This window comes from Gymnoscopelus microlampas, assembly GCF_963454915.1.
Source record: "Gymnoscopelus microlampas genome assembly, chromosome: 1".
Classification (NCBI taxonomy): Eukaryota; Metazoa; Chordata; class Actinopteri; order Myctophiformes; family Myctophidae; genus Gymnoscopelus; species Gymnoscopelus microlampas.
The window spans coordinates 27,969,007-27,996,266 of record NC_139962.1 but is presented as its reverse complement, the minus strand read 5'-3'; the positions used below and the strand labels follow the sequence as shown (position 1 = coordinate 27,996,266).

The following is a 27,260-nucleotide window of genomic DNA, read 5'->3' as shown; positions in this document are numbered from 1 at the left end:
CCCCCTTTTCACATTGGCCTGTTATAGCGCCACCAGCTGGTCTAATTTAGCAAACCACATTTTTGGAACAAAATCATGAATGCAGTGTCCGATTGCTGTGAAAGGCCTAAGAAGAAATGGCACCCTTTTCACATTGGCCTATTATAGCGCCACCAGGAGGCCATAATAACCTACCTGACCTGGCGGAGACTTGTGCTCCGAGGAGTACTTTTTCTAGTTATTACAGTTTTTTTCACTATTTCATCATCCTATCTTCTCAACTCAGTTACCCGTACATCCCCATTCTGCCTTCACGGTTGCTAGAAGTTCTGAGCTCACCCACCCCCTTCATCATTGGAGTACACTCCATGTTCCAGAGTGAAATCCAGGACCTGGTGAGTACAAATAATATTTGTACATATTAGTACATTCAGTTAGTCATGTAGACCCTATGTCAGACCCCATAAATCGCAGATTGCAAATATTTCTCAATGTATTTAGATATGCTAAAAGGGGTGATACTCCATCAAGAGTTTGAGAGTTCAGACATTCCTTCTACTGACCAGGGCAGATATCATTCAGCCCCATGAGCCCATTGGTTTCAGAAACACTCATCCACCCTTCACAAAGATCTTTATTTAGACGGTTTCGGTTCAACCTTATCAGGCCTGCCGCGTGTTACTCATATATCACAGCACTCCCTCTCATTGAAATCAAACTGGTTGACATGTCAGTGGGTTGTGTGTTCCCCAGTTGGACGTTATTATTGCTGACTTGGATGGAGGAACAATAAAGATTCCTGAGTGTATCCACCTGTCCTCGCTCCCTGAACCACTACAGCACCACACACAATCTGCCCTATCCATTGTAAGTACACGCATACGCATACACACGCGCGCGCGCACACACACACACACACACACACACACACACACACACACACACACACACACACACACACACACACACACACACACACACACACACACACACACACACCTATTTAAAGAATACAATGTTCTCCAAACTAATACTGAATAGTAGGATATATATATATTTATTTATGTGTATGCTAGCACACACACACCAAAGCGTAAATCAACCTGAGATGTTTTCATTTTCATAGGTTTTGCACCCTGATCTGCAGATAGCAGACAATGCATTCCCTCCACCTCGCACTGCACCCTCCAACCTCAAGTTGTTGGTAAGTAACCATTGCCTTTTATACACATGTGCTGCTATCACACTGTGGTTAACCTAACTCTGTTTTACCTCCATATGGTTTACCTCTATGGTTAACCTAACTCTGGTTTACCTCCATATGGTTAACCTAACTCTGGTTTACCTCCATATGGTTAACCTAACTCTGGTTTACCTCCATATGGTTAACCTAACCTAAGTAAAAGAGCATAAGAGATAATAAATACAACTACATCTTCCCATGCCCTCATATAAATACCATGGTCTCTAAACACGTATGAATAGCTAAAAAACATAAGAGGTGGTGGGGTAGTGTTTTTCCTTCTGACTGTAACTTGTTGCCCTAAAGGTAAAAAACATGTCATGTTGCATAAATGTGAGTTATTGTCTCCGCCAGGCCGAAAGGCATGGCGAGAGAGTATGTTTTACCCCCTCTCCGTCCATCTGTCCATGTGTGTGTCCTGTCCGTGTGTCCTGTCCGTGTGTTAGCAGCTAATCTCCGGCACCGTTGGCTCGCTCGCTGCGAAACTGTGCACACACACTCCCTCGATGCCAATTCAGAACCTCTGCCCCAAATTGTTCACATGGGCCTGTTATAGCGCCATCAGGAGGCCGAGTTGTGCAAAACTCATTTTTTGACATTACTCCCACAGATTTTATCCAAACGTCATGCAAATTGGTACACAGTATCTCTATAGTCATGTGATCAACCGGATCTGTCCGATTTCCCATATTCCATCCTGATTGGCTAAGGTTGGCTTCCAAAGTTTGCAGGATTGGTTTTCTCAAATCATGAACGCAGCTTGCAATTTCTGTGAAATTTCACACACACATTCCCACTAGGCCGAGGAAGAAATGCCACCCATTTCACATTGGCCTATTATAGCGCCACCAGCAGGTCTAATTTAGCAAAACACATTTTTGGAACAAAATGCCTCAAATCATGAATGCAGTGTCCGATTGCCGTGAAAGGCCTAAGAAGAAATGGCACCCTTTTCACATTGGCCTATTATAGCGCCACCAGGAGGCCACAATAACGTACCTGACCTTGCGGAGACCTGTGCTCCGAGGAGCACTTTTTCTAGTTGGACTCTGCTTTTGTTTCGTAACTCTTTGTGTGCATGTGTGTAGATTGTGCATTACTATCCTTTTGGGGACCCAGTATCCCCTCAAGGATAGTAATACCAAAACCAGCCCTTGTGGGGTCATCTTTCTCCCCATGACGGAAAGCGTAATTTGTATGGTTATGAAAGATTTTTAGTAAAAGACCATTAGTAAAAGATTTAAGTTGGGGTTAGGATAAGGCATTTAGGTTTAGGGTGAAGGGCCCTGTACACCAAGCACAATAGCTATGACTATAAATATATCATTTTGAAAATCATTCCCTAACTCAAGAGGGTCCCAGAGTCCACACCACAGCTATAACGACAACAGTGGTGAATGATATATTTATAGTTATAGTTATAGTTATGGTGCTTGGTGTGGGAGGCCCATCGGGGTGAGGGGTTAAGGTTAGGGACACTTTCGGGTGCCTGGTGGCACCCAGTCAGTGCTCTGACCCCCGTCTTATTTCACATACAGTAGCTCTCCTTTGTCTGCTCTTGGTCTCTACACTCACTGATTAAGGGGGGAAAAAGCCCCCGATATTTTAAAGGTTATGTTTAGGGTTATGGATGGGGATTTTTTAGGTTGAGTCAGTTAAGTAAAGGGTTAAGTAAAAATGCCATTCTTATTCAAAAATTGCTTTTGCTGTCCCAACAAGGATAGTAATGTGTGTGTGTGTGTGTGTGTGTGTGTGTGTGTGTGTGTGTGTGTGTGTGTGTGTGTGTGTGTGTGTGTGTGTGTGTGTGTGTGTGTGTGTGTGTGTGTGTGTGTGTGTGTGTGTGTGTGTGTGTGTGTGTGTGTGTGTGTGTGTGTGTGTGTCAGGATAAGGAGGTGAGGGCTGTATTCCTCAGGCTATTTGCACAACTCTTCCAGGGCTACAGGTCTTGTCTGCAGCTCATCCGCATCCATTCTGAACCTGTTATTCACTTTCACAAGGTAGGATAAACCATCCAGTGCTATGCATGCTAAACCGTTCGTGAATCACATGAACCCATATTTCCTTCATTTTCAAATAGCTTGTTTGGCCTTAAACACGATGACATTAAAAATGGCAAAGCTGTCAGTTTTGTTATTTTTAAAACAGACACAATGTTCTTTCTATTTGCCAAGAACGTCTTAGTCAGCGTCCTGGAACAAAGGGAATTACATTAGCGGAACTGTCAGATGTAACCTTTTGTGTGTGTATATTATTTTGATGTGTTTTCCTTACTGCATGACTACACCATTATGCTATCTGTTTTTTTGTTGATATTAAGCTTAGGACAGAGTCCTCTTACCCAGGGCAAAGCTCAGACCATGGGCCATATGAAATCTATTAGGTTTACATTTTTGTGTTGCACTGGGGTTTGTGTTTGTTCGTGTCTGTGGTGTCTCCGTGGTAACCTCTCAGCATGTCCCTTTCAATGTACCCCACATGGCTCAGATTATCCACAAACGCCCTGCTCTCTCAGTTGAAGTCATAGAGCAGAGACTTAACAATCACAAATTAGGAAGAAGTCGATGAAAATTGTTTGCGTGTTGTCGTCTTGTTGCTAGATTTATCTCATATCCGTGCAACGCAGCAGAGCTTATCCCTAATTTTGGCGGGGAAAATGTTGGACTGTGGCTTGAGTTTTTCTGATTTATTTTACCCACATTAGAAAGGCGATGATGGCAGGGGTTCTTAACCCATTAAGACCGGAAAAGAATCTGTGTCATGTTTAGATTTCTTTGGCTATTCAAAAAAATAGCAGATATACAAGCTCATGAGCTTGTACAGTAGATCTGCTATTTCTTTTTTAATCGTGAAGATTTGTGCAAATCTTTGAATATATATATTTCCTAAAGCGAACATTTGTAACTCAACATTTGAGATGGTGGTCCACGGCCAAATACAAAAAGAATAGTTTTCTAAATCCTAACAGTATGTTGCTATATCAGTGGTGCTCCAACTTTTCCATGTCAAGGACCCCCAAAATGATATGTATTTGGCCACGGACCCCCATCTCAAAATATTTTGTTCCAGGGAACCCCCAGAAGCAAATATTGGAGTTAAAAATGTTCACTTTAAAAATATATATATATTCAAAGTTTCTCACAAATTGTCAAGATTTTTCAAAAATGGCAGATAATAGCCAAAGAAATCTAAAAATGACACTGATGCATTCCCAGTCTTTTTTTTTTTTTTTTTAAACTTTGTTTTTATTTTATTTTTCTTAGAGCAAGTTAGGTCACGTTGGGCATCTTAATGGGTTAAACCTTCAATACAAATTGTCCATGTAAACGTGATTATACAGTGCTTCCCTCTGTGTGGTCCTGTAAACCTTCTAATCGTGTGCCTATCACCTCTGACCATATTCAGACTGCCTTCTTGGGCCAGCGAGGCCTGATTGAGAACGACTTCCTGACCAAGGTTTTGGATGGCATGGCGTTTGCTGGCTTCGTCTCGGAAAGAGGCCCGCCTTACCGAGCCTGCGATCTCTTTGATGAGGTACTGGACTTTGTTTTGCCTGTTTAAATAAAGGTTAAAAGTTTTAAAAAAAATACTCTTGACTTGAAATTGGGAACAATACAAGAGAACAATATTGTGTTGGGAATGTCAGGGTCGCAATGGGAGAAAAAAAAACACTTCCTCACAGCTCATGTGTTAACAGAAGAAGGGAATTAAGTAAGAATAGACATATACAGTACACCTGTAATGTACAAGCCAGCTCCAAGGACAACTACCATAGCATTGTTATCATAAGAGGTCAGCATTAAGCCTAAGTTATGCTCCGTCGCATGATGGTGTCACACGCCAAAAATAGCCACCTACAGTACAAGTTCACTACGCGTTGCAAGCTTGTAGGTGGGCTATTTTAGACATGCGACCAAATATAAATTGGGCATTACACATTTGTCACATTAAACGAGCTGATAGGTCACGGGAATGGCTCATGTGACGTATTAAGCTGGAAGCTGAAGAGAGAGATCATCCAGTGTTAAACATTCCATAACTCACTGCTGTCAGGCGGAAACGTTGTATGTCTGAAACCGTTACTTTTCAGAAAATGGAAAAAAAATAACCTGTGTTCCAATGTAGTTATTATTTAGCCACAAGCTCTTGTTGATACTTTTCATTAAATATTTATAAAACCCACAGACATATTGAACCACTTTCAATCTTGCGTCAATGTGTTAGACATCGATTTCTATTTTTAATAATAGCAGATCTACCAGCTCACAATGTGTCGCAATGTGACACGTTGTGAGCCTGTAGATCAGCTATTTTCGCTACTAATGACAATATCATAAGTAGTGAAGTATTAAGTATAAAATAGGGCATTATATGAAAAAAAAACTTAGAGAGGACATACAAGCTTTCTGCCTGACAGCAATGATAAAGTTATCACTTGCCGTCAAGGCTGGACCATATTAACCTCATGGCCCTTTCACTAGGTTAGGAAAGTAGCACAGTGGGTTATGGATGGGCTTAGTTGACCCTCAATTCACTCAGTTTTCCTAGTTGAGATCAAAAGAATATTTTGCGATTAAAATGTCCATATTCTATTTGTCTTGAAAATAAACTCTACTGTATGTTAACAGTTATTTAATCTCTCAAGACAGATTTTCAATTTGAAATGAAAAGCTGTCAACACAATCACTAGATAATTGGATAGAAGTTGACAGGCCCTCTAGCAATGCTGGAAGTTGGATGGAGTGCATTGAAGTGGGTGGACAAGCTTATGAATAAACAATATTTTTTAATGATTGTGTTTGTGAGATAACTGGTTCAGGAAAAAGAAAGACATACAAGGTTTTCTGATCACATTCTTCAATGTGCGTATAATTGTGACAGCCTGTCAACCAATTCTCGCGATGACAGCCCATACTTATGGCACAGTCATAACCGATTATTTGACAAATGTCGCAACCGCTTGTCTACTCGGCTCTTATTGACTTCAATGCAGTCCATTGAACTTCCGGCTCCGGTTTGACTCCCAGTGCGTCAAATTTGGAATTGCCAGACCGAGAAAGTGACATTTATCCTTGCCCAATAGCATGAAGCAAGCTGAAAAATAGCATAAAGGGGCACAGCCAAGCATGATTATCTGTTATTTAGAAACAAAAAAAAAAAAAAACCTGCCCCCAGAAGATAAAAAAAGATGTATGTTTTTTAACCGAATGGGTTATTGACAGTTATCTTACCTGTACCATTTGAACTTGCATATTTTTATAACATTGTATTCTTCAATTATCAAATTGAATACTTTTCTATTGTCTAACAGCCCACTTATTCAATTTAAGATTGTATTTACAGTAGTGTGTGTGTGTGTGTGTGTGTGTGTGTGTGTGTGTGTGTGTGTGTGTGTGTGTGTGTGTGTGTGTGTGTGTGTGTGTGTGTGTGTGTGTGTGTGTGTGTGTGTGTGTGTGTGTGTGTGCCCCCACATAGCTTGTGGCCTTTGACCCTGAGCGCTTTAAGGAGGAGGAGATGAACCCTGCCCTGATGCAGAAGCACATGAGGGAGCTCTCTGAACAGCTCTACAAGAACGTAAGATCTGCTCCATCTATTATAATATAGTTATTATTATTGTCCTCAGAATGCAACTACTCATTTCTTACAGTGTCGGATAACTAGTTACTCACGTGTGTGTGTGTGTGTGTGTGTGTGTGTGTCTGTGCCCGTGCCCGCATGCTTGTATTACTATACTTATGAGGGCCAAATGTCCCCACAAATATAGCAGAATTTGAGAAATACACACTGTGAAGCTACTTTTCCTGGTCCTCACATGCAAAATGGTTGTTTTGTGGTTAAAAGTATTTTTGGAGTTGGGCTTACATTTAAGGAAAGATTCCAGGTTAAGATTAGACATTTAGGGGTTAGTTCGGGTTAGTGTTACAGTATACCTGATTTATACTTACCGGTAGTTGTGTGCTGGTGTTAAGCAACCAAAATAGCAGATATGCAATGCGTACAATTTTCAGTGTGTGACACTGGACGCGCAACTAAGAATAACTCGAGCTTTAGTGTGTGTGTGTGTGTGTGTGTGTGTGTGTGTGTGTGTGTGTGTGTGTATCTTGCTGTATGTTAACGTATTAATGCATGTGCTGCTTTGTCCTATAGGAGAACCCCAACCCCCACATGGCATTCCAGAAAGTGCCTCGGCCGTCAGAGGGTTCCCACCTACGGGTGCACCAGGTGCCCTTCCCCTTGCTCGAGGACGCCAAGGTGGAGGCGTTGATTCAGGAGGGCGTGGCCAAATACTCTACATCTTTGACTACAAGCACGCGGCCTGAAAAGAAGTGCGTTGTGCCTCCTGGGCCACCAGTTGGTACGTCACACTGACTGTAACAAACAGTCACTCACTGTATCATAGCTGACACAGTTTAGCCACCTAAACCCTCTAGTCTTAGAGAAACGGACTTGGGTTACGACTGTACCAAATTTCTCAGTAAAAAATAATGCTATTTTTGGCTAATGTTCCCGCTCGACTAAATTGGGGAGAAAAACGGGTAAAAAGGGGGAAAAAAGAGTCTAGTGAGAAAATAACCCCTTGAAATTTAAACATTCATGGTGACTTCTTATCATCTTAAAGGAGTAATTCACCCAAAGAATACATCATTTTCTATCAATTACCATGAAGCCTTGAATTCATGGAGATCTTTTTGTTTTTGTTGCATTCCTAAGCCAATAATTTGATGACCGAGACTCAAAGAGTTGCCTATTGACCGATGACCCGGTGATCAAATTATTGGCTTAGGAATGTGACAAAAACTAGAAAAGGTTTTGGGGTGAACTACTCCTTTAAAAGAAGAATTTTAGTGGTTATCACAAAACATGGACATTTAGTAAATGTTTTAAATCGTAAGATATCTTTTTTAAAGAGTGTCTTCAGTAATGTCAAGTGTAACAAGTCATGTAGTCATGTTCCTAGACCCTTATAATGTGTTGAAATAGTACAGTTTATGTTTTGTGAACAAGGCCGGAGAGATTAACCACTTAAACCCTCTAGAAAACCAGACCTGAATTGGCTTTTTCTTTTTTTATATCTACACATCGAATCTCCAACCCGAAATTGCCGATCTACAAGATTGTGTGAGCTTGTACATGTGCTATTTTTTGGGGCAATTTTCCACGCAGAATATAGATGCTGGTATTCAAGTGGTTAAAATTAGAACCAGTTGACTCTGTATCTGACATAGTGGTACTGTAAATACCTCAGTGTTGTTTGTTGGTATTGTCTTTCTAGTGTCCCTGGGGGGTAAGAGCGGCTCGGTGTTTAACAGCGCTCGTCGACTGGAGGTGGTGAGGAGCTGCATCTCCTTCATCTTTGACAACAATACCCTGGAGACGGAGAAGGTAATGCATAGCGTCTGTCAGCACATGACTTTGATAAAGGCTGCGCACCCGCCAGCATCTATCCTCCGCACTGAAACCCATGATGCAGGCCGTCTGGTGTGGTAGATCTTTCTGCACCTTCCGCATCCTAATATGTCCCAGCTGGCACACTGACACTTAAAACCCCATAATCTAGTGATTATCTTCACTAAACAATGTTATTATTTTAACTCTAGGGTTAATGGTATTGCTCTGAGGCTAATGGCACTTGTGGATATATTATATTCTCCTCTTGCTCATGTTTTTGTTTTGTTATCTTATAGCATTTACAGTACATACAAAAAACAAAAAGAGCCTTTTTAAATTTCCCTCTGTTTTGTCCCCCTGTGTGTGAGCCCATGGGAACACACTATTCAACGTGCTTGAAATGGGACGGCTGCCAGTTGCTTTATGTACCCCATTGGCTCAATAGGGAGTTATATAATGCAAGCATGCATCCCTATGCGAATGCAAAAATGCATAGCATGCGCTGTGTACATTTCCTTTCAGCCTGTAAACCCTTCACTGTCATATGGTCAATGTGAAAACCATTAGCCATATACAGCAAGCCAATAACTTCTAACCATGTCCAATGTTACTGGTGAAAGATCCGTCACTTGCTTTATGTTTCTCTGAACTTCACTGTGGTATATAATAAAGGTAGGATGTATTAATTTCATGGGGTGCCTGGTGGCTCAGATGGTTAGTGCACAGACCATATTGTTACTGTTGTGCAGAAACCGTGTATCTCCCTATTTCAACGTTTAGGTTTTTTTGTAAATTGATGCCCTACACACAAGAGTGTCACACAAAAGTAGTGAAAATAGCCAGTCTACAAGCTCACAACGTGTCGCATCGCGACATAGTTTTTAGAGAATCTGAATCGTTAAATCAGAGAAAAGTCATTGTGTGTCTCTGATCTTATCGATTCCTTTTATCAATGCTGGCCTTTTTTTCCTGTCAGTTGCTCATTGCAAAACAACGACGCGATGTGTCTATGCTGCTGAAAGGAGAAAGGAGCATTATAATTTATACATGTTCAGAATGTTATTAGGCTTACATGCATGCTTTATTTCTGTTGTTTCGACACAGTGCTCAGACAAACCTGTGTACCTACTGTTTTCTACTCTCACTGGAAATTGGTCAGGAATCAATAAGGGAAAATCATAGCGATAAGCAGAATCACTAATGGCATTGGTAAATCTTATCAGTTCCCGTCCCTATTGTTTCCTGTCCTATGTTGCAATGCTCATCTATATGCGTGTGTCCTTATAACTAGGGATATTATATTTATATGTATGTATATATTTTAACTTTAACTATCAAGCCCGTCGTCTCTGGAATCATCTCCCTATCCATATCCGAGAGTCTAGCTCAGTCAACACATTCAAGAGTAAACTGAAAACACAATGTTTCACACCAGCCTTTGACATCACCTAGTCTGAACCAAGTACTAAATTAAAGTCACCCAGCTCATTGTCTTTATCTTAAATTGCCTACATTGTTTTTATGTGTGTGATTTGTACGCATTTATATGTACAGTATGTATATGCATTGCAGTACTTTGTTTTATTATTGCTTGTTTTTCTGTACAGCCCTTTTGGGACATGTTTTGTGATATTGGGCTATAATAAAATGTGACTTTGACTTGACTTTATACTTAATATCTATCTGTCTTTTACAGACCTTGCCAGCTGCACTGCGGGCCCTGAAAGGTAAAGCAGCTCGCCATTGTCTGACGGAGGAGCTGAGGCTACATGTCCAACAGAACCGGGCCATACTGGATCACCAACAGTTTGACTACACCATCCGCATGATGAACTGTGCCCTGCAGGTGGGTCAAGTTACATTACATCCCGATGTGGCCTTTCTGTGTTAGGAACTACAGCTGCCAGTGCCTTTGTTCCCTGCCCTGGTCCCTGGGCACTGTACTGTGGCTGCCCACTACTCGTAATATTTAGGATAGGTTAACACTAGAACTAGCATATTTCTAAAGTACTTATTCTTTTGAGTATTAATATTCATATATAAATTAATATTCCACACACATTTCTAGGGATGTGAAGATACGTTTCTTGTGTATGAAAACGTATCAAAGTTGGAGTAGATTATGCAGGCATTTAGGCTTTAATTAGGCAGCTGTTGCAGGTAGGCAGTAATGTGCCATGGTTCTAGTTAAAGAACCATACAGAAGTTAGGCTATTGCATGTTTAAGCTTTGAGACCTCAAGCACTCAAATCGTCACAAACAGTCCGTTACCAGGGTTTTGCCTGTCTACATCCATTAAATTCCATGTAATCTCTGTGTATATGCCTGTGCATTTCTTTGCGTGTGTGCAAATATGGGAGACAGATGTCATATTACTGATGTCATAGTACTGACAAACTTTTTTTATTTCAAATATTTTGTTTTGCCAAATGGCCATTCAGTATGAGTAACATCATAGAGACACAAGGGCGCCTACGATTTCACGCCCACAATTGAGACGGTGCCACCATTCGGGGTAGGAACTGTGTACCATTAGGAAGCCACTGCAATTCAACTGTAGTTTAGCCTACTTTTAAAAATAATCCTACATGAACTGCTGACGATAGCTTAGCTACCATCATCGGGACAAAGATTTGTCTTTGGGGGCCAAGGGCACCAGCTCACCCATTACAACAACATCTGTGTGTTTCACACAGAGACCAACTGCTAGCTGTGGAAATCAATTCAATTCAGAGACCTTCTCCTGGAAGGAGATTGAGCTCAAGGGGAAAGGTCTTGGATGTTTTCCACGTGCTGTTGCATTGTAGGAGATCGTGTCATCCTCTTTGGAGGACAAACATCTGATCGTATCACGACGAGTCGGACCTTCCACACGACATCAGGTGGGAACTCGAAATCATGACTACCAACCAGTGTTGGATAAGTTACTCCAACAGACAAAGCTATACGACACGGAAAGTACCATGTTATCAAGGATCAGAGGATGCAGACAAGTGATTGCAAGCCAAGCCAACCCACCTGTTTCCAAGGCTGAAGTTGAGGCTCTCCACGAGACTGGATGATAGAGGATAGAAGCAGGCGGAGTAACCTGCGCATTGCCTTTATCGTAGCCTCGCGAGCCAGACTGTTGCCTCCCACAATTTTCGTCATACAGTCTGGAGCACGGAAGCTTTATCAGAAGATAAAGGGGATGTGATGCCTCCTCCCCGCTTCCATTTTGTACTTACAGTCGCATAAATTTGTCCTAATATAAATCAAAATAATCGAAGCATATATACAGTAGCTTGCTGCTTATCAGAAATGGAAATTATAAAATGTAAAGATATTTTAAAATATATTTTCGTGAACGGAAATGATGAACAGATGACAGCTTCCATTCTCTGCTTTCGGGATGTGTAGTTTCCAGACTCTATACTGTATATCATTCGAAGATTGTGGAATAGTTGTCGGTCTACACAAGACTGCCTTTATCGAGAAAGTTATAGAGTGAGGAACAACTCCCTGCGCTCTGTGGGTTGAGCAGCGGTGTTCTAGAGTGAGGAACACCTCCCTGCACTCCTCTGTGGGTTGAGCAGTGGTGTTATAGAGTGAGGAACACCTCCCTGCGCTCCTCTGTGGGTTGAGCAGTGGTGTTATAGAGTGAGGAACACCTCCCTGCGCTCCTCTGTGGGTTGAGCAGCGGTGTTCTAGAGTGAGGAACACCTCCCTGCGCTCCTCTGTGGGTTGAGCAGCAGTGTTATAGAGTGAGGAACACCTCCCTGCACTCCTGTTGGTTGAGCAGTGTAGAGTGAGGAACAAAAAAGTGCTTGTACTTCATTCTTCTTGCAGCTTGCCACCATAAAGCGCCTCCTAGAGGGCAGAACTTGGTACTCCTCATGTAGGGCATGAGAACGGTCCAGGGCAAATTTGTCAGCCAGTCTGAGGGTACAGTACGTTTAGTGCAGCTGTTTAGGAAGGAATTTTCTACAGAGTGACCCGCCACCTGGAAGCCATAGCATTCTGGCTTTCAGTTGGGCTGAAATGCCGCTGAACCAGGCTGAGCCTCCGTGTTGCAGGATGCTTTGTATGATGGAGCAGACGATACATGGCATCCTGCAATACGGAGACTCAGTCGGGTTCCATGCAACGAGATCAACTGAACGCCAGGATTCCACAGCTTTCAAGAGCATTAATTTGTGTTATGAATTATTTTTCATGCGCTTCAGCTCTTTGACAAACCAAAATAAGTGATATGTTTCGTGTCACTTCAGAGCTTGCAGCTCATAAAGTGTCAAGTGGGGCTTCATTCAACGAGCTGTGCTCAGGTCTAGAGGTAGTTCCTCATGTTTTACTGCCTTGTGTCGCCCCTTGGCAGCGGTTTTAATGATTTTGAAACGTGCTTTCAGAGCGTGGCTTTTATGGAGTGACTTTGGATTCCAGACATTCTTTTTAGCAAATGATAGAGGCCAGGGAACCAATGAATCCCGCCATCTGCTTGGACCTGGCCTGTAGGAGTCTGTTGGAGGCCATTCCACATTGTCATTTTCTCTCCTCTTATAAATTGGTCAGAGGGAAGGTGAGTCCAGGATGGATGCCTTGGCTGATGCACGGTCTACGTGACAAATCCATTTGTTACATGTTCCAGTGCCTCCAGATGTAGACATACTGTAAGGACGGGGTGTCAAGGGGAAAAAGCTGTGCCATGCTGCCTGTCTGCATCTGCAATTTGTATCACAAGTCTTCAAGACCAGGAGCAGAGATTAATAATATTGTTACTGTTTGGCAGAAACCTTGTATCTCCATATTTCATATTTTTTCCACCAGTAAATGTATGCCCTATACTTCATCATACTACAGTATCTTGTCACACAAAAGTAGCAAAGATAGCCTACATTTAACTAAATAATAATTACATCGGACGCATTGGAACACAGGTTCTTTTTTCCATTTCCTGAAAAGTAACCATTTTGGACATACAAGGTTTCCACACGACAGTGACAATATGCTGATTTCACAGTAGTCTGCCTGTAGTGTTGCAGCTGTTGAAAAGCCCCAGAGTGACAAGCAGACTACCATTAATGTACTGTATATTCATCGTTTTGGCCTGGCCCCTCTGGTGAATACTGACATACTGGAACAATGCAATCTGAATGCATACCATTTAGATTGCTTATTATGCCGCTGCTATTTGATAGCCAGACTGCAAGCGTGCCTGTCGTCTGTTGTTTTACTTGAGAAAATGAGATCCTGATGTGTAAGCTTTTCTAGGAACAGATGAGCGATATGCTACAGAATCAATTCCACAGCCGGACATAGGATGAGTTTTTTTCTTTCTTTCTTTCTTTAGTAACATTGCACAGGGAATACTGAATGCAGTTAAGAATGACATGAGGGAATACATGTGAGATGCCTGGAGTATTAACCTTCACAGTTGATTACTGGAGAGAACAAACAGCCGTGTGTGTGTGTGTGTGTGTGTGTGTGTGTGTGTGTGTGTGTGTGTGTGTGTGTGTGTGTGTGTGTGTGTGTGTGTGTGTGTGTGTGTGTGTGTGTGTGTGTGTGTGTGTGTGTGTGTGTGTGTGTGTGTGTGTGTCAGGCCCGTGGCATTAGATTCACAGTGTGTGATGGTTTATCTTTGTATAAACTGGCACATTGTGTACTATGAAGTCCTGACCTGGTTTATTCAGGGACATTTCATTGAAACTGGTTTTAATACACATCTTGAGAAAGGCAGGTTGATCATACTACCATGGCCCTTAGAGAAGGTGAATGAGTTTTTATTATTTTTATTTAGAACAGCCAAGTATTCTCACCCCATGCCCAGATGCACTGCAGTAGATTCAAACCCCTTAGCCTGGGCAGCATTCCTTTTCGGGTATATGATCCGGTCGGGAAAAAAAAGAAAAGCGACCGGATCGCGACAAACCGGAAAGACGTCTCACCCCAAAATAGGTCCGTCCCCAAAATCCTTGATACGGCGTAGTTTAGCTTATTTTTTAAATATAAATGTGAGTGTACTTTCCAGAGACTATTTAGCGTCTGTATTATCCATATTATCCCACGGGGAAATTCTATTCCATTTAAATAGGGATTGGGGAACCAAAACAAAGCGGCACCGCAAAACCGGATCGCGACAAAACCGGAAAGAGGATGCTTTTTTTTTTCTTTTTTCAGTAGGCGTGGTCTAGACCGGATCATATGGGCCTTCAGTAACGAATACCAGGCTTTCCTCCGAGGTGGAAAGACTGGTGATGCGAGGTTACAAACCCCTAGACTCTGCAGTGGTGGGCAGGTACTTAAAGGGGTAGTCCACCCAAAAAATTACTTATTTTCTATCAATTACACATCCCATGAAGCACCCCCTAAGCCAATAATTTGATATCCGGCGGATTCTGTACAATGCATCCGGTTGGAGACTCTGCAAGTCTCCTACCGGAGACTCCGCCGGGTCAGACAATACTGGCGCATGGCGATAATGGCCGATCTACAAGCTCACAACATGTCGTATTGCGATGTGTTGGGAGCTTGTAGATGTGCTATGTTTGCTGTTTTTGGAAAGATTTTGCCTATAATGACATGACCCAAATAGTGACACTAGACCAGGTGGTTAAAAGAAGAGTATCGTATAGTGATTTGGCCACCTTGACCTCTTAGGCGAGGTCATTCAAAACCCATGGGATCTTGGGACCTTTGGAGAGGAGGGTTTGAGTAATATCTTTACACATGGTGAATTTGGAATGGACTGCTGTTATCTTAGAATATGAGATATAATATGGCAAACATTTCTCTCTAACCTTATTTATATTTGACATTTATATTTGACTTAATTTCTCCTATTTCATCAAGACTGATTCCAGGTATTAATTTCTGGTTCTGTTCCTTGATCCCATGTCGAGGTCAAGAGATTTGTCTCTTATGGGTCAAAAGATATAAATAGTACATTTACACGCCAGAAATTACTCTCAAATTCTTTATCACTCCTCTTTCAACGCCCAACTCTTATCAAAATCCCAAAAGGATACAAAGAGCACCATTGCCAGTAATTATGTACGTGTGTGTGTTTGTGTGTGTGAGAGAGAGAAAGAGAGAGAGAGTAAATGATCCCGCTTTGCGCCCTAACAAAGCCAAAGTGACTTATGCTGTAAAAATGTTGCATGTACTTTAGATTGTACAATGACAGCGTGACGCCTCATTACAATGTCAGACGTGCATGTCCCTCACATTCCTAATGACATCATTATTATGAGGCCAATTACAAACTTTTATGGAAAAGTCTGCTTGTGGCTGCAGGGAAGGAGGAGTTCTGTTGTCTGTAAGCAATCAGCATTAGCCTTACAAAGGTTTGCAGGGGAGCACAGCAACGGGAAGTAGTATGTAATACAAAAATGCATGTCAGTACAATAGGCCAAAGGTGAGGATATTTGAAGCATGTGGTACTGACTTGCTTCATATGTATATGTTTTTACATAAGCTATAGCTTGTATCGCTTCAAGAATGATGATGTGCTCTCATACAAGTAGATTATGGCTGCACAAACTCCTTATTCCTTTTCATGTCTAAACCCTTTGTAGCTGCTTAAAACCACTTTCAACCTTTTGTCCCTAGTTTGGGCTGTCATTATACAGTAGGCAAAAATGTAGTTCAAAAGTTTTCCAAAATGTAAAAAAATAGTGAAGCGGATCTACAAGCAGAAAACATGTCACGATGCGTTGTGAGATTGTAGATCATCAGCTATTTAAAAAAAAGTGCCCCATATATACAAAATAAGGGATACTGTAACCACTTAAAGGGATATTTCACTTTCAAAAAAACGTTGGGTCATTTTATAGTCTACTCAGGCTTTTGTGAGCCCCCCAGACAGTTTTTAAGTTCCTTGATTCAGTATTAGGTATTTGATATTCATTTTATCAGACACGCCCCCTTCCTACAGTATACAAACCCATTATAACTTCAAACTCCATTTTTAACATGTTAGATTCGTCAAAAACACCCGTCCTTGGTTCTGGTGACTCATCCTGCCCTCTTAATACGTGAGGGGACCGTGTTTTTTCGATTACTTTTTTTCATTTATTTTATTATTATTTTTTATTGTATTTAATATTTTTCATTTTCACAAAAAAATATTACAAACAAATGAAAAAACACGGTCTCCTCACGTATTAGAAGGACAATATCAGTCACCAGTCACCGGTGTATTTGATGAATCTAACATGGTTAAAATGGAGTTTGAAGTTACAATGGGTTTGTATAGGAAGGGAGCGTGTCTGATAACATGTATATCAAATATATAAATACTGAATCAAGCAACTAAAAAACTATCTAGGGGGTTCACAAAAGCCTGAGTAGACGATAACATGACCCAAAGTTTTTTTGAAAGTGAAATATCCCTTTAAACCCTACAGATCTTACTTCGTATCGTACAACAAATACCAAAAATAGGTGATCTAAGCTCAAAACACATGCACTGTGATACATGAGCTTAGAGATGTGCGATGTTCTCTATTTCTTTTAGTTTTTTTTTTATTAAGAAAAACTTTGTACATTTTTGCCTTTAATGGCATGCCATCGGGATGCCAGGGTTGATGATGTGGTTAAGTTGTTACTTAAAACTCAGTGTCATGTGTCCTACTGTACAGTATACAGCAATGACCTTCATTAAGATATTCCAGTCATTAGTGGATGTATTTGTTTGTGTGTGCATGTCCTGGTCAGTGCCCCAGCTGTTGCAGGTTTGGAGTGAACGTTGCGCAAAACGCCATGTGGGGGAATGAGTCCTGCTGTGGATGTATCCTGGCATCCCAACCATTTCCTGCCAGAAAGGATTATGGGCCCTCTGTGTTCTGCTCTCTTATGGCTGTGGGCCTCATGATGGTGCTCAAAAACATGCTCCAAATGGCAGTTACTACGAGGGGGGTGGAGGGGTTCACAGGAAGCGGTTGGAATGGCATGGAGTCCATGAGTTCTGCATGATCTAGAACTCCCTTTCTGTTTTTGCACGAGTCGTATGGGCGATCGTTTACGCTTAAATAGTGTGAAATACTTGGCACCTTGTGCTGCTTGCCTCGTTCAAAAGTGGGCCACTGTTAAGTTCCAAATAATGTAAGCCACCCACACTCTGTCCCTCCCTCTCCATTCCGGTTCACACGAGGGTTCTCTTCTCTAGCAACATGTTTGTTCTTTAGTTTCACTTCTTACATACTGTACACTTGCATAGAGTTAGATGCTGTATATCATAAATTAGGGCGGCTCTTGCTGTGAGAAAGAACGTTTTCCTGTGTCTGCTTTAGTTACCTTGTTAGGCAGCCTTTATGTAACAAAGACACTGGGAAGCTGTTCTGTGTGTCATTCCCATGTACAGATAATTTGCCATGGATGTTAAGCAGTATAAACAACACAAACATTTACACAACTTGTGCTTCATGCTTTTGTCACAGAACCCTTGTAATGCGTGTCATTCTATGTACAGAGGCAAGCTGTAGGATATATTCCTCTGCGCGTTACGCTCGGACTCGGAAATTTAACGGCCTGCAAGTTACAAATGGGTGCCGCTGTAGTGTCGTTAAAGCATCGTATATGCATGCCTCTTTCTCTGACTGGCTGTCCTGATCAGAGCTTTCCTGGAAAGCACTAAGCTGCGCACTGTGCGTAGGACACACAGGAAGCTATTGTTTGCTCACGTTCCTTTTTCTTGTCGTTCTTTTTACGGTCACGTGTGCACAATCTTTGTTTTGCTTGTTGTATACGTGCCTGTCAGAAAGTCTAGCCGCATTATTCATCATGAATCACAAGGGAAAAGAAAGAGAGCGAAAAAGGGAGGGGAAGAAGGAAAGAAGGGCCGGAGGTTGTTAACCCCTTTTTACTCCCTTTCCTATGGACCCCCCCCATCACACCCCCCGCCACTATGATGTACAGCACGTTTGGGTATGCACGTATGCCTGGAGCTGTACCAGGATGCTTAGGGTCCTGAGTCATACTGTAGGTGCTCATTCCTTCGTCTCTGTCAAGTACTGCAGCTAAAAACCCTGAGTATCAGGAGAGTGTAATTTACACTGTAAATTGTTCTTGCCCTTCTTGACCACAAATGTTAAGAATGTTATTTAGATAGCATGTTGTTTAGACCAGTGGTTCCCAAACTTTTTAGCTCCAGACCCAAACTAGAACTAGAACAGATCTGTTATTTTCACTACGTCACTACTTTCACTACTTAATTGTTTTATGGAATTCCTTAGATGTTTCAAAAGTTGTTTTGATTTTTTTTTTTGAATATATATATACTGCATACAGTATGAAACACTGGTTTAGACAGATGCTAGGTTCATTGTTTACCCGGTATCTTAGTTCCTTTGAGGTACTACATTGTTTTCTCTGCACTTTACTTATGTGACTATTTACCTTTGACTAGAGTTCATGCTTCATGTTCTCACATTTGTGATAATTTCACTGTGTATGCTGGTGAAACACCCGGAATAGCAGCTCTACGCTAATGTCTACACTCAATTTAAAAACTCTCTGCAGATTTAAAGGTGCAGATCTGATCACTCTATTGCCCTTCAAAACTATTGTTTTGTGATTCGCCAATGGAGAGTTAGCAGCCACATTGTTGTGAAGTGGCGTTAACCCCCTGAACCCTTGGCGTCCCTATTCTGAGGCAGACATTCGGTGCAATATAGCAAATCTACAATCTTGTAGATAAGCTATTTTCAACCAAGATATTTAGTGTGAGGGGGGCTTAGCATAGACCCCTGGGAGACTATGGTCGACTAAGTATATAGGGTTTAAGTGGTTAAGTAAACCTAATTATGTACTTGCTGATATATGGCTGTGTGTAATCAGCCTTTTTTTATTTTCTTTACACATCGCAGGGCAAAGCCTGGTCCTGAGCAGGACTGTGTATCTTTCCATCATCTGAAGCGGGGCTGCAGCTTTTTTTGGTGTTGACGGCCTCGGCTCATGTGAAATACAAATGTTGGCCTGCAGACGTAGCAGTACTGCTGACCTTATACTGAAGTCTTTCTGTGTGAATAATGCTAGGTCTGTTAACCGTACATGTACCGATCTTTTCTTTTTTCTCCTCACTTCCACTTGCTGTTCTATTTTCACTGGGTTCCATGAACTCCTGTGACCTGCGGCATTGTAAAGGATGCTGGTAAACAATGCGTCGATGCCGCTCCAAGCAGGGACATTTAACCACAACCCAAATAACTGTAAAAGCGCTGGAGACAAGAAAAATAAAACAGAAAGTATGCCGCTCTGTCCATGGGGGGCTAGGCTTTCATGTGTAACTGAGGGACGTGTGTTTTGCATTTGCTGCTCTCTGTGCATTCCTGCGTTTTTTGAGGGATGGGGGGGAACAGGGGAGGCCCCCCAGCCAACCACTGACGGGGAAGTACAGCATTCCTGTCACGATCCTTTCCCCATCTCACCCGCCAAAATTGAAGACTTGGATAATCTGTTAGTTGCCCTTTTGAGCAAAACATGACATTAAGTTAATATGAAAATGAGGAACTTTGTGTGCGCGTGCGTGCGCGCATGCGTGTGTGATTTATATTTCCCTGGCCATGGGGTCCCCCTGGGGGTTATGAGGCGCACCACCAGATCAGGATCAGCACTGTTATTTTGACATGGTCTTAAATCAAGTTTCCGGCAGCCATTCTCATTTACAGAGTTCAACAAATAAATCCCAACAAAGCTTACGAGAGTTAAGTACCAATTTCCTGTGTATGAAGTACTTCTGGGTCCAAATCAGGTCCTTTTGTCCTATTCTCCTATTCTTATAGTTCTCTGTGATGTCTGTCAGAACCCATGTCCCCTGCTCCAAGGTTCTTAATGTACAATTAGCCTACATTCTCTGGAATGCTCAGCTAAACACAGTCTATTAGACCTCAAACTATCCCATGGGTTAAAGTTCTCTGTCGCCACGGATTTCATAGAAGCCAGCACGTCTTCTGTGGAAGCATGTTGCGCAGATAGTCGATAGGCTATTTTCTGTCATTATTTTAATATTAGAGGGTTTGAAGTGGTCAAACAAACAATATGTTCAGAAGCATCTTCCATAAAATCTTAATAGTCTTGGATATTTCATATAACAGCAAAGGTTAAAAGCCTCAATCTGTGATTTCTTCACCTAGTTGGCAGTATGTAGAACAGCAGGAACGAAATTATGATTAAAACATCTTAACTTTACATATTGTGTTAATTGTTTAGGAAACAGCGCTAGTGTTCGGGGGGGGGGGGGGGGGGGGGGGGGCTCCTTTCGTAATGTTTCACGAATCGCACATTAAGACTTGGTCATATAAAAAATGTCAGTTGTGAGGTTTTATTTTGCTTTAATCCATTCAATCCCATATTCGAAGTCCCTTTGAAATATTGTGTAAATGAATCAATAAATAGACAGTAGAAGTCTGTTTAATTAGTTTTTTCAGATAGTCGATAGTCTGCTTAGCATTCAATAACCAAAACTGTGGACTTTTCAGGACATTATGAGGACATTAAATATTTAGCCACAACTTACTGTGTTCAACCCTACAGTTTCTTGATGCGTAATTATTTCCTCTTATTTGCCATCTTTTAAAAGTGAAAGTTGCAAGTAGAAGCAGATTACGTTGTCAGTCAGACCATATTGCAACACTGCAAGTTATTTGTCAGTGGGAAAGGTTTTTTCTCTTCAGTGTACAGTATGGTAATCCAGTTCAAATTTCCAATAAATTCAAAACTGGAACATTCGGACAACAGTTGTGTCAGGGCAGGGATTATATAAGTCTATTGAAAGCATATGTCCCAACAGTGGAGTGGAGGAGATGTGAGTGATTCTGGCAATGTCCAATAGGACTGCTTGATGTTAAACAGAGCAAACCGTCTTTATGTAACAGGAAGTTTATGTTTACTGCTGTTGTATTGAATGCCCCCCATTGAATTGTCCATAGTCAACATGTGTCATATTGTTCATCTGCTGCTTAACAGAGAGCCTCAGCTTTTAAAAATAGATACAATTGCCATTATAATAATACTTTGTTTACTTTAGACTGACAGCAGTGACAAATAAGGTCTCCACTTGAGTCTTGTTAATAATTGGATTCTCTGGGCTGAACCTTTCGTGCTCAGTGTGAAAATGGACCCTTACGGTTACATTTTCTGAGTTGAATTAACACTGAGGATTTTGCTGTGTAGCAAGCCTGTAGACTTCACCTTTCAGAGGTCTGCAACATGTGTCTTAACCACTTTGAACCTGGTGTCCCTATGTTGGGCATGTCATTATAATGACGCGATGATGCGAAAATATCAGATCTACTATATCTGAAGAGAGAAGCTTATTTAGGCTTATTTTAAATAGGGCTTAAGTACTGTGTTAACCCCTGCTCACTTCCACCTGTTGTTTGACCCGCAGGACTGTTCCAGCTCAGAAGAGTTCACTGTGGCTGCTGCACTGCTGCCCCTGACCACAGCTTTTTACCGGGTAAGGAATTTCAAGTCAAGTCAGTTTTATTTACATAGCACCAATTCACAACAAAAGTTATCCTGACACTTTACAGTGCAGGTCAAGACCATGCTCTTCCAGAGACCCAACAATTCCCCCATTCTCCCCAGGTGTCTCTCTCTCTCTCTCTCTCTCTCTCTCTCTCTCTCTCTCTCTCTCTCTCTCTCTCTCTCTCTCTGATTCTCTTTGCCTCTGTCTCTCCTGTGTTTTCATTTTCTAAGCAATGGTGTGACAATTCACCCTGACACTTAAAGATGTGTGTTTATAATAGCAGCCTTCACTTGTCTGTGGGATGCATCCTCAAGCCTTTTTGTGGGCCGCTCCGTTCCACACAGACCCCTTCCTACCCCAAACAACCCTGCTAGTACAATATGTCCTCTGAGGACAGACTGCGCAGAGGTTAATAGCATGTGTCAATGCATACGCCAGCGAAAGTCTCGGAGGCGACAGCAATTCCACGGAGAGGAGGCAGGCACATAGCTTTGGCCCTGGTTGAACCTGGACCAGCATGCAAGCAGTCGCCCGGGCCACATGTAAAAAAAATAACTGGACCTCACAGCAAAGTTTGGAGGACCTGCTGTGGTCTGTGGTTTCCAACCCGCATGATCGAGTCAGTGTTGCTGCAGTCTTCACCGCAAATATGTCCCCACAGCTTTCTTGTTGCTATGGGTGCAGACACAACTGTCCACATTGGTTTGTGTTGGGTACTGATAGCATACCCCGACAGACTGGACTGAGACCTGGCCAGCTTTCTGCCACCACCATGTGACCCATCTAGTTCACATGGGATAGGCTGACACAACTTCCTCAGATAAACAACTTGTATTTTCCTAGCCCCTCCCCCTATTCTCTTGTGTGTTTACTATATATTTGTTGTTTTTTGTTTATGCCCACCCACAGTGAAAATGCGTTAATTATGTGAATGATGTCTAATTAAATGTCTACTTGTTATTGCAGTTGTGTGGCGTATTCTACTATTTAGCAGTGGTGCTTGTGTATTTGTTCCTTTATTTGATTTGTCAGCTGTTCGACAATGGTTGAACAGCACAGTCCCAATGTCAAATTGATCTGTCCCATTTTAAAATGCTCTATAAACACACACCTGTGACTGCATGTATCATTATTACTGCAGCATTTTATTACTCTCCGCCAGGAGAGTATTGTTATCACTGCGTTTTCACTTTCTAAACATGACACACCGATTGGTCAAGCCTCACGTGACACGTGAAATACTGTGATCTGATTGGCTAGTGACGCCACCGGGCCTATATATACATGGCATCACTCTGACAGTGTCTCTGCCACTGTCAGAGTGAGGTAAGACGGGAACCATGAAATGGTTGCATGGCTGATACATAATTGGCAGATAGGACAGATAGGACATTTATATAGACAGGAGGGATATGACATAGGACACCTATACAGACAGGAGGGATAGGACACTCACACAGACAGAACGGAAGAGGACACTTACCCAGACAGGTTGGATAGGACACTTACATATACAAGAGGGATAGCGACCTATAAATACATGTGTCACTGTGATAAGCCAGATTCCAATACCGAAAATCCGGCCACTAGCTCACTCCCAGACCTTCGAACCGGAAGTAGTCAAGTAGTCGCGGTCCAATTGTTCCTATCTGTCTTATTGGACAGATAGGACAGATAGGACACTTATATAGACAGGAGGGATATGACACTTACATAGACAGGACGGATAGGACAGGAGGGATAGGATACTTACACAGAATGAACGGAAGAGGACACTTACCCAGACAGGATGGATAGGACACTTACATATACAAGAGGGATAGCGACCTTCGCGACCTTCGAACCAACACAAGTCTTCTGGCGGAGAGTTGTGCTCCGAGGAGCACTTTTTCTAGTTTTATTTTTTATTATGCCTTTATTTATACAGGTGAGTCCAATTGAGATACAAGATCTCTTTTACGAGGGAGCCCTGTTCAGGGTAGCAGCAGTACAAAAGTTGCAATTTACAAGACATATAAAAAATATTTAATACAATACTGAACATTTAAAATAATTTGCAAGTGCAACAATGGCATTTGGCAAGAAAGTAATCGCACCAATAGAAGCATCCTATATTAAAATTGGCTAATGGGTTGGTGGGCCGGTGGACCACCCAGTCACTACTCAGACATAACCATAGAGTTCACTATGACTAAGACATAACCATACATAGAGTTCACTATGACTCAGACATAACCATATAGAGTTCATTATGACTCAGACATAAGCATATATAGAGTTCACCCAGAATTTGGGTACAACTAACTTAGAACTCTGGTTGTTATGGTTACCATTGTGAGTCGGTCAGATAGATGTCGTCCAGAACCGCCGAACTGACCGCTACGCCCATATATAGGCATATATGGAGATCCGGTTGTCCAGAGCCACAGATCAGACAGCTATGCCCATATATGGTCATGCACATATATATGGGACCGACCGACTTTAAACTCAGCGCACACATCGGCAATGACTCGAGGGAGTGCGTCCCTTCCGTCGAGTCGTTTGAATTGGCGGTTGTGCAGAACCGCCGATCCGACCGATATGTCCATATATGGACATGCCCATATGGGCATATACGTCCATAAAATGGACAAGGACTGACAGATACAGAGATCTCCATACATCTACGTCCAGGGGACCAAGGAGTTGGGCGGTGACTCTCCCAACGTGACATGCTGTAGTTCCGGTTGCCATTTTGTTTGCTGGGGTAGCCGTGACACTAATATTGCACTCCCAGGAAGCCTATATATGGTATACCGGGTTGTAAACAAATGTCACATGGTACGACGTAGCAATGGCTGTGCATCTAACTTATCTTATTCTGTCCAGTGTCTTTGCAATGTTTACCGTGTTTAAAAAACGAAGAAGAAGAAAATTTCTCTCTGCAATGTTGCCGTCTACTGCCACCCTGTCTCACGACCTTTTCAGCCGACATTTTCAGCTTCACATCGTGGAAGCAAAACCATTCAGATCAGATGAGTTAACGGAGAGATGTGCATGGCGTGGGTCTCGGTGTTTGTTCACGGTATTTCATACTGGTAAGTTATAATCCAAACACACAACTGTTATGTGGTCGCTAACTAAAAGTAACTGGGTGATGCTAATGCTACTACAGTGGTTTATGTAGTCCAGCTGCTGCTGTTAGGTTACAATTTGCACAAATAGGTGGCTGCAAAGCTACATAACTAGTCAATTACATTGTAGTCCAGCTGCTGCTGTTAGGTTACAATTTGCACAAATAGGTGGCTGCAAAGCTGCATAACTAATCAATTACATTGTTTTTGTTTTCCAGGCAAACCTTATGAAATGCTCCTGTCATCCTGGCGGTACCGTCTACACCTCAGGCACACAGAAAGATGTCAAAGCAATGAACTTTGGCTGTCAGTCTGTCACTGACATGAGTTCTGGCTGGCTCCAGTGTGCTCCCCCAGTGTTATGAAACCATCAGTTAAACTGTGCTTTTTACATAAATGCCCCTATGGTGTGGACTTAATTATTCATACGTTGCATACCATGTGTTATCTAATAAATTATGAGGAATTAATCCAATTCTTTTATCTCTTTGTGTGTAAAGTTCAAGATAGGCTACCAATATAGTTCAAATGCAAACAGGTTAACTCCTAGTGTAATCTTCACATTTCAAGTAAGTGAAAACAAAGATAAACAGGTCAAACTGAATATATTTAATTGTATATAACTTATATAATGTCATGTTCTGCTTTTTGGTTGCTGACTTCATGCACTTAAGGTCCTAGGCCTCACCTTGTGACACATACATACATTAGTCATACACCTAATGTTAATGGTATGTTACACAATGCATACCAGTCTTATACAACATATATAATGCCCACAAGGGGGAAGCTTATTTGGACATTTTTACAATTAAGTACTGTAGACCAGTATTTAACTGAAAATCATTATTTTGAGTTTGTTATGCATTTAATTATATCCTGGCTCACTTATTTATGGTCCTGGCCTTAAGAAACTTTGTAATAATGGATGCAAGGTCTTGAATGTGCACTCATCTGAAGTATGCATTGGGTTAGATCACAAGTGTTTCAGCTTTGAAAAAATGCCTCAGCACCAGTGTCCATGTCTCTGATTTTGAGTGGTTTGCGTTTGCATTGCATTATGCATTAAGATAACCATTCATAAGTAGTTTGGAAATAATCAGCCAGGGGCACCCCGGTGGATCACAGAGTAAGAGCACATACTAAATTATACTGCAAGTAAGGCTAAAGTCCTTCTCACAGCTGGCGCGAGTTAGAGACAGAAAAGACCTGAGGCTCTTTGCTGCATGTCATCCCCTACCTCTCTCCTGCTTTTCCTATCTCTCTTAGCACTGTACTGTATCTATCATAATAAAGAAATGCCAAAAATATAAATAATATCTAGTTGGACAAGTTGATTTCAATTTATCATCAACTCATCATGAGCTTATGTTACCAAATTATTGTCATATGACAGCTGGTATCAGTCTATACCATGTCCAGGAGGCCAGTCAATTTTTTATTAGCGTTTGCATTCGACCGTGACCTACAGCACTGATTGTTATGCTGTCTTGAGTTTGGACCCCTGTGAGTGCAATTATGCTGGTCATTGCATGCCTGGCACCAGATAAAGGAGGCATTAGATCACTGAGTGTGTTTTTCACCCAACTCTGTCCTCAGATACTGTGAGAGTTTTGGCCAGCCATTAAGAAGAAGATGCCGTAGGGGGAGAAGAAGCTTGGCTCCTCTTTGAATTTCCCCCCAGAAACATTGAATTGAACTTTTAAATTTGTTTTTCTTCTTTCAAGTTTTCGCCCCCCCCCCCCCCCCCCAATACTGTCTACAAGCCATATAAGGCAACTCGCACACACACCTGACTTTGACTTTTTTGTCCATTTTCGTGACGGTTAAAATGACAGAAACTACATTGATTCCCAGCATCATATTGCAGGATGACAACACTCTCTCTGTAGCTGACGTCACAGGCTAGCCACATGAAGTCCGAGATCCACACTGGAGCATGCCGTTCCCATGTGGATCCCGAGATCCACAAGATTAGAATCATTATTACTATTATTATGATTTATTTTGTGGTATGTGCAGTCAACAACATTATCACATGTCACATACCAAACTTTGGATAAATAGTGTTTTCCTCCACTGCCCATGTAAG

The 27,260-nt window shown here is 41.9% G+C and overlaps 1 protein-coding gene across 4 annotated transcripts in view; it reads left to right on the top strand.

Annotated features, from left to right (window-relative positions):
• sbf2 (SET binding factor 2) overlaps positions 1–27,260 on the top strand; it is a 144,946-nt gene that overhangs the window by 68,614 nt on the left and 49,072 nt on the right. For all 4 annotated transcript variants that reach the window (XM_084065708.1, XM_084065707.1, XM_084065706.1 and 1 more), the window contains exons 8-17: positions 266–374; positions 733–846; positions 1,106–1,183; positions 3,106–3,219; positions 4,625–4,753; positions 6,695–6,793; positions 7,367–7,574; positions 8,493–8,602; positions 10,305–10,454; positions 21,972–22,040. In XM_084065708.1, coding sequence (XP_083921834.1) covers positions 266–374; positions 733–846; positions 1,106–1,183; positions 3,106–3,219; positions 4,625–4,753; positions 6,695–6,793; positions 7,367–7,574; positions 8,493–8,602; positions 10,305–10,454; positions 21,972–22,040 — 1,180 coding nt within the window. The remainder of the gene's footprint in view (positions 1–265; positions 375–732; positions 847–1,105; positions 1,184–3,105; positions 3,220–4,624; positions 4,754–6,694; positions 6,794–7,366; positions 7,575–8,492; positions 8,603–10,304; positions 10,455–21,971; positions 22,041–27,260) is intronic.